Source organism: Chionomys nivalis, chromosome 19 (assembly GCF_950005125.1).
Source record: "Chionomys nivalis chromosome 19, mChiNiv1.1, whole genome shotgun sequence".
NCBI lineage: Eukaryota > Metazoa > Chordata > Mammalia > Rodentia > Cricetidae > Chionomys > Chionomys nivalis.
The window spans coordinates 15,369,733-15,384,043 of record NC_080104.1 but is presented as its reverse complement, the minus strand read 5'-3'; the positions used below and the strand labels follow the sequence as shown (position 1 = coordinate 15,384,043).

General features: G+C 45.6%; 1 protein-coding gene across 2 annotated transcripts in view; it reads right to left on the bottom strand.

Moving 5' to 3' along the window:
• Cd2ap (CD2 associated protein) overlaps nucleotides 1-959 on the bottom strand; it is an 85,396-nt gene extending 84,437 nt beyond the window's left edge. The window contains exon 1 of one of the 2 annotated variants that reach the window (XM_057794778.1): nucleotides 640-959. In XM_057794778.1, the coding sequence (XP_057650761.1) occupies nucleotides 640-643 (4 nt within the window). In that variant the 5' untranslated portion in view covers nucleotides 644-959. Of the gene's footprint in view, nucleotides 1-55; nucleotides 106-639 lie in introns of those variants that run through there. The other variant, XM_057794780.1, reaches the window with a different exon arrangement.
• Between the last annotated feature and the right edge of the window lie 13,352 nt (nucleotides 960-14,311).

Sequence of the window (14,311 nt, the reverse complement as noted above, 5' to 3'; positions counted from 1 at the left end):
CACTCAAGCCTTCTCTAAGGCCAAAAGAAAACCCCAAGACGACTCAGAAAACAACCTTGTGGGCCCAGTACTTTTTCTCCCCGGCGAGGAGGAAGTCTCGCTCCAAACAGGAAACTGCTCCCCCAGAGGTTCGGCTGGGAATCCTCGAAGACCGAACCCCCAAGACAGCCCTCAGGTGGAAATCCGACGGACTGCTAAATGCCAGCACACCTGACCGGGGAGACTGCCCGGAAAACACTTCCCAAACTACCCACGGAAGGGGAAGGAAGAGGAGGCACAAATCACTGCCAACCCCAGCCAACGGCAAATGGCAGACTTAACTATTTTCTGCGCTTCCAGCTCTCGACGACAAAATGTCTGTGTGGGCATAATGGACGTGGGGGTGTGAGAGCTTTCTTTTTTCTTTCTTAAAAACCCAATGTGTGCCCAGCCTCGGAGGAGCAGAGCTGCCAGCGCCACTTTGTCAAGTTCGCGATCACCCTCCCCCATCGAAGTCGGAGGCTCCCGGAGGGCGCGGGGCGTCCGGTCACGGGTTCGAGCCCCCGCTGTCCCGCAGAGAACCGCCGAGGGGGAGCGTCCGACCCGACCAGCCTCGACCCGCGCACGAGCCCCGTGGCCGGTCGGCGCGACGATGCTTACCCATGCTGCGGCTCTGGCGGGGAGAGCGCGGCCCGGCGCGCGGCCTCTCCTGTCCACCGGCTCAGGCGCGGCGGGGAGGCGCCTCCATCCGCCCGCGAGCGCGCTCCGCCGCTCCTCACGCCCGGTCTCCGCCGCGGTCTCCGGCAGGCGGGAGCGAGCGGCGCCCGCGCGTGCGCACGCGGCGCCCTCCGCCGCGGTTCCCGGTCGCTTCCGCTTGCCTCGGCGGCACCGGCTAGCCGGCCCCGCACCCACTCCCTCACAGGCCGAGCGCGCCCCGCTCGAGACCCGGGTGCAATGCACGAGCCGGTGCGCCGAGCGTTGGGACCCGGCTGGGGCGAAATCTCGCGAGAATGGTCTGGGATTTTTTTTTTCGGCCACGCCCCCTGAGGCCCCCGCGCGCCACCCCGGCTCCCACAGCTGGTGCCAGGTGCGGTGACGTCACGGCGGGGGCGCGCGCCGCCCTCCTCCAGGTGCGGCGAGCTGCGGGCGCGCGGGGTCTGCGTGGGGCGCGCGACCCAGACGGGTACCGAAGGGGTTCCGCGAAGTGAGCCTGGGTTGCCCCGTTCTCTTTCCTGCAAAGACGTAGCTTGTGGGAGATCTAAGAGGGGAAAACTAGGGGAGCGAGCGCTTTGATTTCGAAGTTCAAGGCAGGCCCGGCAAACGTGGGGACCCCACAGTCCACCTGCAGAGCACGCGCTCTCCTTTGGGGGGGGCTGGAGGGGGCACGAAATGACTTGTTTCGTAGGACTACATTACCGTATTCCTTGAGTCTCTTTTTTTTTTTTTTTTTTTTTTTGGTTTTTTTTTTTTGAGACAGGGTTTCTCTGTGGTTTTGGAGCCTGTCCTGGAACTAGCTCTTGTAGACCAGGCTGGTCTCGAACTCACAGAGATCCGCCTGTCTCTGCCTCCCGAGTGCTGGGATTAAAGGCTTGCGCCACCACCGCCCGGCCTCCTTGAGTCTCTTGTTGGCCAAAGACGACTTCCTAGTCCCTGTTTTGAAATAGAAGTTATTCTAAATTAGGTATCATGGTTTGAAACATTGCCAGGCATTTTTTTTTTCTAGACTCAACATGAAGGTCGGCTTAGGACTACTGTAATCAGACAGGAGCTTTCTTCGAATTATAGACAAATTTTATTAATTCAGCGTAATTTTCCTTTCTTTTTTCTTTTCTCCGCTCCTAATTGGAAAAAAAAAATCAACTTCAGCTCCTGAGCGAATATGTGGAGCAGCATGTGTGGACTGCCGACTGTTGTGCCTGGTGCTTTTCAGAGAAATTAAGTCATGGAATTCTCACACTTAAAACTACTCGACACTTAAAACTGTCTTTCCCTTTGGGACCAGGCCAAGTTGGGTCTCTGCAACTCAACCCTGCCATTTGTTTGTTTGTTTGTTTGTTTGTTTGTTTGTTTATTTTGTAGGTCCTTGAGTTTAAGAACCTGACTGGCACTTCAACTCTTAAAATGTGTTGAAAGAAATCTGTGTGGTGTAGAACAAGGACCTGGCTGGAGTAGTAACTTTGTAAATATCTCTTGTCACTGTCTCCCATAGGCCTGCTATGGGCATCCTTTCCTGCCTCGAAAGGGTTGCCTTGGCGATTTTGAAACAGGAATCATAAAGATTCACAGTGGATCAAACCTTTACGATTACAATGGCCAAGCAGAACCAAGGAAAACATTTAGTTTGCACAACTGATGCCAGCTGCACAGCGTTGAAAGCACAGCACACTGCCTTGCTATAGTCAACGAATACTTATTGAGCAATGTGTTCATTGTCTCCTACCAAGCACACAACACGAATAAAAAATTCATAGCCCTTATCTTCAGTGACGTTGCATTCTAACCCAAAGGCAGAACATAAATACATAATAAACAGCCTGAAATACACAATGTCAGGTGTATAAGAGCTTTAAAAAATGTATGTTATAGCCGGGCGGTGGTGGCGCACGCCTTTAATTCCAGCACTTGGGAGGCAGAGGCAGGCGGATCTCTGTGAGTTCGAGACCAGCCTGGTCTACAAGAGCTAGTTCCAGGACAGGCCCCAAAACCACAGAGAAACCCTGTCTCGAAAAAAAAAAAAATGTATGTTATGAATAGGGCAAGGCTCAGGGAGAAGGGCGGAACAGCAGAGAGGTAAAACTGAAAACTATCAGTCTTAAAGTCAGCAGTGTCTTCCAAAGACAAAACCATGAAAACCAGAAATGTATTTATTTTTACATGTATGTGTGAGTTCCTACCAGTTTGTGTACCCATGTGTACCAGTGCCTGTGGAGGCCATAAAAGGTCAATAAATCTCCATCTCCAGAAGCTAGAGTTACAAGGCAATTTTCAGCCACCAGAGGTGGGAGCTGGGAACCAAACCCAGGTCCTCTGTGAGTGCAGCACACCCTTAAACAGTTGAGCCATCTCTCTACCCCCAGAAAATTTTTTTCAGAAATTTATTTTTAAGCTTTAAAAATTATCTGTAAAAATACTTCCTAAGGTCAGCAAGATGGTTTTTTGGGCAAAGGCACAAGCCAAGACTCCATAAATCCCTTCCTTAAGACTCTCATGTCACTAAGGAAGTTTGTAAGTACTTCCTAAACTTCCAAGTGTGCAAATGTTAGTTCATCAATTCTCCGCTCTTTGTTTGCCAGGGAAAGGGATTCATTTCACTCTGACCAATCATCCTTTTTTTTCCTTCTACATAGTGAACATGTTACTCTGGCTTCAAGAATGTTGCGATCTCTGTGACTGACACAATTTCCGACCAATCCCATTCATGCCTCTCCTGAAGTTTTCTTAGGCCACGGACAGAAAATGACTGTGTTAAAACACCACCAATTGTTTTCCTGTAGGCAAAAACTACTTTACAAGGACCAGCACAGTAAAGAAAGAAAATTAAATGTTTGTTTTTAAGTACTTGTTGAGCTCAAAAGGTGCCAGAAACTAATTCTTCATTGTTTCTTTGTTCTTAGTTTCAAAATACTAGGCTTCCTGAGCAGTGTTTTATAATCTTGTTTGGCTTGGCTAATTTCTGCTGCAGTTAAGTTTCTACCACCTCAATCTTTTTTTTTTTAAATCCCCTTTTAGAAAACAATTATAATTGTAGGAAATTACAATCTTAGTCATGAAGACTATACTGTGTGTTCAAGAAAAAAGTAGGCCTCCAGCCTCTTCCTCACATCCCCTCCCCCACCCTCTGCTAAAGCCCGTGTCCTATCCATCAGCCTATGACAGAGTCCTGTTATTCCACTAGCAGTTTGGGGGCTATAGGGAGACCTGTGACCACTCTGAGCATTTTCTCTATTGTACTTCTTTTAAATGTTTTAAACTCTAGGGCTGGTGGGGAGGCTCGGCGGATTGCTCACCTAGTGTGCACAAGCCCAGATCCCCAGCTCTGAAAACTTGTGTTTAATTCATTAATAACAGTAAAGTAGAGAGAGAAAAAGCAAAATCCTGACGGCCCCATTCAAACAAATGACCATTCTGTGTTCCTCAGGGATCTTTGTAACGATGCTATTTGCCGTGGGTTGGAGGCCAGTGCAATAGGCAGGTCACAGGAGCCGGGATCTTCCACAGGAGGCGCTTTCAAGAAGTATCAGTCTCCCAGATGTTAAAGCTGTTTGTCAGTGGCAGGCTCTCAATTTGTAGCCCAGGCTGGTCTCCAGCTTGAGACCTTGCTTCCTCTCCTCCCAAAAGCTAGAACTCCAAGTTATGCTACCTTTCTATGCTTTTGTTTGTTTGTGTGTTGTAACTGTTTTTGTTTTTAAGATGGGCTCTCCTGGCCTGGAACTCACAGAGATCCTCCTGTCTTTGCTTCTCTGGTGCTAAAACTAAATGTGTACCTTCCATGACTGGTTCTCCATGCCTGACTTTCCATGCCATGCTTAAAACTGGCCCCTATTGATTGTGAAATACTTTTTTTTTTATTTTTTGAAGATTTTTTTTCTGTATGAGTGTTTTGTCTGCATATAATTAATTTACTGTAGTTTGGATGAAAGCCCCTATTGCAAAAAAAAAATGCTGTATTTAGAATCGACATAGCACAGAGCAATAAAATGTGAACTCTCCCCTCTTCCTCCACCCTTGTTTGTTTGGCGTGGTTTTGTTGTTGTTGTGTTGTTTTGGTTTGTTTTGTTTCTGTTTTGTTTTGTTGGTGGGTTTGGTTGATTTTTGAGTCAGGGTCTCACTGTGTAGCCATGGCCAGTCTAGAACTCACTATGTAAAGCAGAAGAGCCTATAATTTACAGAAATTAAATTAATTTTCTGCCTCCCGAGTAGTGGTTGCTTTGCTCTGTACTTTCATTTGTGTATGTTTGTTCTACATATTGCTACATTACATGAGGGCATTTTCATATAAGTATCATTATATTTGGATCTTATTTCCTCCATCTGCTTTTCCCTCTCCCTTTCCTCCTATCGCCTTTCACCTTAATTTCTTTCGTTCCTCTCCAGTTTCACTCCTACCTTCATGTCATAGTACATGCATAACTTCACATATCTTCATAAAATCTAAGAATTGCAGGTGGGAGAAACCATGCAATGCCTGTTTTTCTGAAACTGACTTCCTTTGCTTAATATTGCATCCAGTTGTACCTGTTTTCCTGTAAACAACATTTAACTTTATTTTTCTTTATGACTAAAAAATTCATGTATATGTATATGTATATCTATGTGTATATGTATACACACACACACACATGTTTTCATCCATTTCTTTGTTGATAGACTCCTAGGTTTGTTCCATCACTTAGCTATTGTGACTAGTACTACAGTAAACATTGATCCTGTGACATGTCAGCTTGGAGTCTTGTGGGTAAATACCCTGAGTGGTACAGTTTGGTCATGTGGTATATACTTGTTTTTAATACGTTGAGGAACCTCTATGTTGATTTCCATGGTTGCTACATTATTTCATTCCCATCAACATTGTATGGGGTTTCCCCCACTTTAGTTTTGGTTTATTTTTTCTTCTTTTATACAGGGTTCTCACTATATGACCCTGGCTGGCCCGGAACTGACGATATAGACCAGGTGGACCTGAAATTCACAGAGCTCTGCCTGCCTCTGCCCCCCTCCTGAGTGCGAAGGGTAAGTCACGCACCACCAGAGGCCCAGAGAGGTTCCCTTTTTTTTATTGCCAGATGTTTCATTTGTTTCTGAGACAGGTTCTTGTACATGCCAGGCTGGCTTCCTACTGCTCTGTAGCTAAAGACGATGTTGGTCCACCCACCTCTGGCTCCTGAATCCTGTGATGACAGGCTTGGGTGCCTTATTATTCATTGTCTTAATGACTGCCTTTCTGACAGGCTCGAGATGGGATATCAGCGTCATTTGAATTTGCATTCTCTGAAGACTAGTGATATTAAACTTTCTTCATATATGTATGAGGCATTATGCTTTAATCTTTTGAGAAGCATCTTTTCATTTCACTAGGCTATGAATTGGTTGAATTGTTTACAATGAATACTATTGTGTTGTATTGTGCATAAGCCAGTAGTAGCGGTGCATATCACAAATCACTCCCCTGCAGGAACACTTTCTAAAGAGGATAATATTACGAATTTGTGTCTTCATTGCTCAGGAACTTCTATAAATTACACAGCCAGGCATGGATGCTCATGCCTGAATCCTAGCACTTGGGAAATAAATAAAGGAGGATCAGGAGTCCCAGATCATCTCAGCTATGCAGTGAGTTCGAGGTCAGCATGGGCTAAAAAGTCAAGAAAGGAGGAGTAGGGACGAGGCTCCGTTAGTGGAGTGCTTGCCTAGAATACGTGAAGCCCCCCTGGGTTTGATTCCAGTACCAACATAAACTAGACATGGCGGCCCACATTTGTAATCCCAGCACTCATGAAACAATTACATGATAGGGCTTCTTCTTAAAATAGTAACCCAAGGGACTCTGAGCAGAAGATCCCATCCATATGTGCTCATTATCCTCTGCCCAGCGTCTGACCTAATATGGTACTAAAAGGCACTCGTTCAATTAGTGTATCTCTGTGTTTCTGTCATTGTCTGTTTCTAAAACAAGAAGTGGAAATTTTATTTTAGAACCCCACGTAACTTCCCCAACTGTGCCAAGGACAGAGAAGATTTTATCTCTCATAGGACACTGGAACTTTGAATCAATATCTCCCCCAACCCCGTGTGTGTGTGTGTGTCTGTCTGTCTGTCTGTGTGTCTGTGTGGTGTGGTGTGATGTGTGTACGTGGTGTGGTGTGTGAGTGTGAGTGTGTGTATGTGTATGGTGCTGTAGACTGAATGTGGGAAATGAGGTTCTGGAGATTAAATGTACATGTATAATACTGGTATGTGTGGAGAGAGGTGGGAGTGTGTGTGTGTCTGTGTGTGTGTGTGTCTGTGTGTGTGTCTGTCTGTGTGTCTGTCTGTGTGTCTGTCTGTGTGTCTGTCTGTGTGTGTCTGTGTGTGTGTGTGTCTGTGTGTGTGGTACTGAGCACTGAATGACATTATTTTGATGCCAAGAATTAAATGCCTGCCAAAGCAGAAAAAGCTCATAAACCAAGATGTTCCTCTCTCTTTCCTGAGCCTTCACATTCCATTCTGCTGGTTTCCGGCCACATCTTGCCACTCCCACAGCCGCACCACATTCTATATGTGGCTCATCAGCCAGGCTCTGCAGCCTCCAGTCAGCCGGCGCCTGCTCTGACTTCTCTCACAGGCGTTATCTACAGAAGGCAGGGCTACTTTACCTGAAACACCGGGACCTTCAAGGACACTTCCACCTCCTGGTCCTCGAGGCTTTTACTTACACTCTAACCTTATAACCAGGGAAACTGGTCAACCTAAATGGCCCCCTACACCTCTCTCTACTTTCTGACAGAATTGCTTCTCCTTGGGCATGGTCTTCTCTTCTGCTTTGCTTTCTGCTGTTTTGACAAAACATTGACCAAAACCAACTCGGGAAAGAAAGAGCTTATTTGACTTCCAGGTTCCAATGTGTCATCAAGGGAAGTCAGAGCAGCAGCTCAAAGCTAAAACCTGCAGGCAAGATCAGAAGCAGAGGTCATTTCCTGTGTCACTTTCCATGGTCTGTTCAGCCTGCTTTCTCATACAACCCAGGGCTTGTACCTCTCACAGTGGGCTGGGCCCTCCTATATCAATCGTTAATCAAGAAAATAGTTGGATGTGGTGGCGTACACCTTTAATCTCGCTCTTGACAGGCAGAAGCTGGCAGACCTCTGAGATTGTGGCCTGCCTAGTCTACATGGTGAGTTCCAGGCTAGCCAGGGCAGCATAAGTGAGACTCTGTTTAAAAAAAAAAAAAAAAAAAGGAGGAGGGAGGGAGAGAAGGAGGAAGAAGAAGAAAAGAAGAAATATACACAGGACAGATAGAAACGAAGGAAGGAAGAAAAAGATAATCCCTCACAGACATGCCCATGGGCCAATCTGATGGAGAAAATTGCTCAGCTGAGGTTCCTCTGAGCTGCTGACAGAAATAACCAACACACCGTGTTTCCTCATCAGAAGCACGTCTCTGACTTGGGCTGCTCGTTCCCTCAACAACTGTATCTCCTAGGCCTTATCTTCACCCATTTTCCTTTCTTCCATCCCTTCTTTTCCTCACTAACTTTTAATATTCTCTAGATTGCCAATCCGGTTTTGCCAGTTCAGTAAACCCTACCTACGTGGCATATTTTGGATTTTCTAACCTTTCCTCACTACCAAATACATTTTCACAGAATACCTTTGACTTCAGTCAGGCTGCTGTCTTTTTCACAGAGTAATCCTGGACCCAACTGCAGCCACTCTAAATCACTGATCTTTCACAAGATAGAAGCTTATAATAGCCATGCATGCCTTAAAATCAGTCACTGAAGGGAGAAACGCTCTTTCTACCTTGACAGTAGGAGCAACAATGACACTCAGGACAGCAGCCATCATCTGGCCCCTTGGAGTCTCAGACACCATCAGATACAGTGTTGCCTCCTCAGACATGCCTCTCACTGTATCACTGGGAGCAGGCAGTAAGACTGTAGGGAACTCAAAGTGTAGTTAAGTGGCCAAAGATCACATGACCTCAAAGCGGTAGAAAATGAGCAAAGACTACAAGACTAACTCTCCAGCTGACACTCTAGCCTGTTCTAAGTCAATTTGATTCTTGAACTAGGATGTCTTCCTTTGTTGAAAGAAGAGGAGGGAAGGGGTGGGCAGAAGCACGGAAGGGCTGACTCCTCCCTTGTTCTTTGTTGTGTGAGCACAGATTACACACCATCCGTGAAGCCAATCAATTTCCCTGCATCACTCACTGAAGATCTACTCATGTCCAGGCACTGAAGAGGTGCTTATGTAGCTGGGTAGCGAAAGATAGGAAGGAGGCATCATTCTTACTGTTGTGTAGCTTGGGTTTAAGCTAAGAAGCCAGGCTAGATATGATAGAGTAGGCCTTTAATCCCTGTACTCAAAAGATGAGACCGTGTCTCGATAAAATAAAATAAAAAGGTAGCTCAGTGGTAGAGCGCTTGGCTAGTATGTACAAAATATGGAACACTTACAAATAAAGTCCAATAAAGAGTGGTAAGAAACGGTGTTTTACACCACGATCCTAGCCATCAGGAAGGACAGCCTGGTCTACATAGTGAGTTCTAGGCCATCCTGGGGTACTGAGTGACACTTATGTCACAAAACAAAAGTAGGGCCTGGAGAGATGACTCTGTAGCTAAGAGCACGCGCTGCTCTTGCAGAGGATCCAGACCAGGAGAGTTAACCACCTATAACTTCGGCTCCAGGCACCTGTACAATGTGCATACTACCCCCCCATGCACACACAATTAAAAATAAAAACAAAAATCTATTTTAAAGGGTAGGCCAGTGGATAGAGTTATAGACAGAACTGGATACTTTAAAGGCCAAGCATGGTGGCTTACACTTGTAATCCCTGTATTTGGGGAGTTTAGGGTGGCAGATCATCATGAGTTCAAGTCCAGCCTGGGCTACATAGTGAGTTCCAGGCTAGTCTGGGCTAAAGATTGAGACACTGACTCAAAGGAACAAAATAAACAAATAAAGAATAAATAAAAAAGGAGTCCAACTTCATTGTAACCCAACTCCCCTCTCTGGTGTTTCTTGCCCTCTTCTCCATGACTCTCTTGAATATAATTCTCATGCCTCAAAAAAAAAAAAAAATCTGTAAATCTGTGTTTAAACCTCTTCTGGGATACTCAGTGCATTTACTCTTGTAAAACAGCTATTTTCATAACGCTTTCATTTCCTGTTGTATGGGTGAAGCCTTACGAGTCTGAAACTGTCCCACGCATCTCTACTGTCTCACGGGCTGTGCGCACGTGGAAGGCTCTCAGTAGGGGCAGGCTAAGAGGTTGGTAGGGCTGTTAGTTGCTTAGTGGGGACCAGTTTCCTCCCTCAGGTATACAAGATTCTGGGCGTCTAGTATAACCAAAAAACAAAACAACAACTGCACTAAATACAACAGCATTTGAAAGAATAAAAAAATAAATATTTTTTTACCTCTTCAAGATTTCAGATCAAGGAATTATTTCTTCAGTATTTACAGTTAGTATTCAGGTATCTATACCGGCTTCCCTTAGGGCCCTGACAGGATACGTCCTCAGAAGCAGCCACTAAGAGCACCCCCTGTGCACATCTGTTACTGTCCCTTTCAACGGGGGGGGGGCTTGCCCACCCCCGTCTTTCTCCCTCTCTCTTCCACCAATCTTGTCCACCTCCCCTCTTTCTCTGTTTCTGTTCTCTCTCTTTCTTTCTCTCTCTCTTCTGCCACTCTTGTCCCCAGAGACTGGTCTCTGCCCCTTTCTCTGCTCCCTCTCTCTCTTTTTCCAGTAAATCTCCTATGTGACCCTTGTTGCAAGGTGTGACTTCTCTTCTTTTTAAATAACTTACAACATGTACAGAAAACTGTGTTTTTGTGAGACCACTTAAGCTGCCTTTAAATTCTCAATCCTCCCGCTTTAGCCTTCTCCCAAGTGCTGGGTTCACGGCCACACACCGCCATGTCCAGCTGCAAAGACTTTTAATGAGTGAATGAGACTTAATAGCAAATTCTTGGTGGAGATGTTGCCTAAGCTCATGATTCACACTTACTTTGTGTTCCATTATCATCTTCAGTGGAAATATTATAGATTAAACAATTAAATAATAATGTAAAAATTTTTTTACATATTTATATTCCAAGGACTGGGAATATAGCTCAACCGGTAGTTTGCATGACTAACATGCACAAGACAGTGGATTTGGTTCCCAATACGGCGTAGAGCAAGAACAGTAGCAACATACCTGTTAGCCCAGCACTTGGGAGATGGAAGCCGAAGAAGTCAGACATTCAAGATCATCATTTGTTACAAAGAAGTTTAAGGCCAACCACATTAAACTAATGACCCAGGTAAGAGGGGGAGGGAGGGGGGATAGGGAGGGAGGGAGGAAGGGAGGGAGGGAGGGAGGGAAAAAGAGAGAGAGAGAGAGAGAGAGAGAGAGAGAGAGAGAGAGAGAGAGAGAGAGAGAATATGAATCTCAAAAATAGTTGTAAGGAAAGTTCAGTGGTTAAGAGCACTTGCTGTACCCTTGGTAGTGGTGGCTCATGCCTTTTATCCCAGCACTTTGGAGAGAGAGGCAGACAGATCTGTCAGTCTGAGGCCAGCCTGGTCTGCAGTGCAAGTTCTAGGACAGCCAGGGCCACACAGAGAAACCTTGTCTTGAAAAACAAAACAAACAACAAACAAGCAAAGAGCACTTGTTTTTGCAGAAGACACAGACTCGGTTCCCAGCACCCATATGGGGGTTCACAGTTACCTGTAACTCCAGTTTCAGGTTTTCCTTTTACCCTCTTCTGACTTCTGTGCCTACAAGGCACAGGCATGGAACACAAGTACACACACAGGCAAAACATTCATACACATACAATAAAATAAATTTGAATCTTTAAAAAGCCTTTAATCCCAGCAATTGGGAGACAGGGGCAGGTGGATCTCTCCTAATTCAAGGCCAGCCTGGGACTACAGAGAGAGTTCTAAGCCAGCCAGGATTACATAGTAAGACCCCGGCTCAGTAAATAAATGAGTAAAATTTTTGTTTGTTTTTCGAGACAGTGTTTCTCTGTGTAGCCCTGACCACCCTGGAACTCTCTGTGTAGACCAGACTGACCTCTGACTGAGAGATCCGCCTGCCTCTGCCTCCTGAGTGCTGGGATTAAAAGCATGCGCCACCACCATAATATTTGCCTGGCAAATAAATATTTTAAAATGGTTAAAATATATTCAGACTAGATCTGTTTTATACTATTAGGTCATAAACTTTTCTAAACTACTGGGTACAAAGAGGGGTAGGGAAGTAAATGCCCTTCGTGTGAGATGCTGGATTGGTGTGAGTGCACAATGCTCCCCATCCAAGCAGCCAGTCCTACCAGAAGAAAGCTGGCCTTCCAGAGACCACTGTCTATGCACACAAACACATATTTGTGTTTACACGTGTGTGTGTGTGTGTGCGTGTTTATCTACCACAGACCCGCCACCCTGTTCAAACCTTACCTCTCACCTGTAACAAAGAAAAAGCAAAGAATGAAGAAATCTAGCCTCTGACAACATCACGACCGCGTATCCCAAACACCCAAGAGTCATGACCTTCTGCTTAGAGAAGTAGTCAGTGCTTGTGTGGTTGAATCTAAAACCAGATGTAAAGGAGTAAGTCAGCATTCAGAGACACGTCGGGTGTTTCAGAACTCAAGTAGGCAAAGACAGAAAAGATCTGCAGAACTGAAAGGTCTTCCAGTCACCAGACATCAGCGCTTTGCCGAGGGCCCAGGAAATGACACGGGTGAGAAACTGCTGGCAAGGACTTTCCGTGTCTAACTAAAGTTCCAGACCAGCGTCTCTTCCCCAAAGGAAAGTATCCATTGGCAAGTTTCTGAAATCAAAATGAAAGGGAAAGGGCTTTCCTTTGCTGACTCTTCGAAGAGACAGGAATTGAAAGTACCGGGGAAAGCTTTGTTTGGAGGGAAAGAACCTTGAGAAAGAGGAATTTGAGTTTAAACAAATTTAGTGTGGTAGGGAGAAATACCAGTCAGCTGCAAGTATGTAAGAAAATCACTTCTAATCACTCAGCCAGACAGTCATCCATTTGGGGAGAGGCGTCCTGGACCAAGACCAGAACCTCATGCGTGCTATGTGCACCCCGTACCACTCAGCCAAGCACCCACAGCTCTCTAGCTCAGTTTCAGACTTTTCTAATCGGGCAAAAATTGTTTCATGAGGGTCCAGAGAGATGCCCCAACAGGAAAAAGCACTGCCTGTCTTCCAGAGGAGTAGAGCTTAATTAGCTGCACCCACATCACAGACTCACAAAGGCTTAAAACTCTGGCTCCTAGAGATGCAACTCTTCTGGCCTCCGCAGACATATACACACATGCACATACCTTTACACAGGTATAAGGAGAAATAAAATCTCAAAAGCAATTAGCCTGTTGAACAAAAGTCAAACAATGCACTCCAGATATAGGTAAAAAGACGACGTTCTAGATATTCCAAAGACCTTAGTTCTTTTTCATATTTATTTATGTGCATGTGTGCACACACATGCACGTGCGCACACACACATACATGTGCACAAGCACACGCCCGTGCACGAGAGAGAGACAGAGACAGACAGACAGAGACAGAGAGAGGGAGACAGAGAGAGAGAGAGAGAGAGAGAGAGAGAGAGAGAGAGAGAGAGAGAGAGACCGAGCACTACAACACTCACGTGGCCATCAGAAGACAATGTGGGGGAGTCAGTTCTCTGTCCACTATGTGGGTTCCAGGGCTTGCACTCACTCAGAACACTTCTCTTGACACCAAGGCTGCTTTCATCATCCATGGTGCACTGCTTCTAGCTTAGGCTCCCCTTGAAGAGGCCTGTAAGCTTTGGGCTCAGCTGGCTGATCCGTTCATTGGCTGCTGGGATAGCTCATCTAACCTTGTCCTTCCAGTTCCCGTGTGACGAAGCTATACTTGTACCTACCAGAGCTTCTTGCTGGCTTCCCAGTTCTTCCGGCCGTGAGTCTTGTATTTGCTTGTCTTTGCTGCAAACACTTGGAGGAGTCTTTCTTTTCCTGGTTGGACCCTACCTGATGTCTTCGGTCAAGTATGACTTGATTGATGTTTAATGTTTGGGATTTGTTTATTTGGTTGACATTCCATGGTGCTTTCATGCCATTTAGAAAGTTTAACCTGGCGTGGTAGCACAGGGATCTACTGCCAGTCCTTGGGAGGTAGAGAGGCCGAAGGATCCAGAGCACAAAGCCAACCTTGCTTTATAGAGTTTGGGGTTAGTCTTGGCTACATGAAGTACCTTGTAACAAGTCTTATTCTGTCCCACCAGCCAGTTCCCACATAATGACACAGAAACTTCTTATTAATTATAAAAGCTCGACCTTCGCTTAGTTTTGTCCCACTATCTCTTATAACTTAAATTAACTCGCATATACTAATTTATGTTCTGTTGCTTACTGTCCATCCTGTTTCTTCCGCGTCTCCTGGCATTTTTCTTGCACCTCCATGATCTCCTCCTCTTCCTTTCTCTCTCCTGAAATCCACATATACCCCCTGCCTAGCAATTGGCCATTCAGCTTTTATCATACCAATCACAGCAAATATACCTTCATACAGTGTACAAATATCCCACAACAGAACTTGTCTCTAAAAAGAAAAAGAAAAGAAAAAAAAAAACC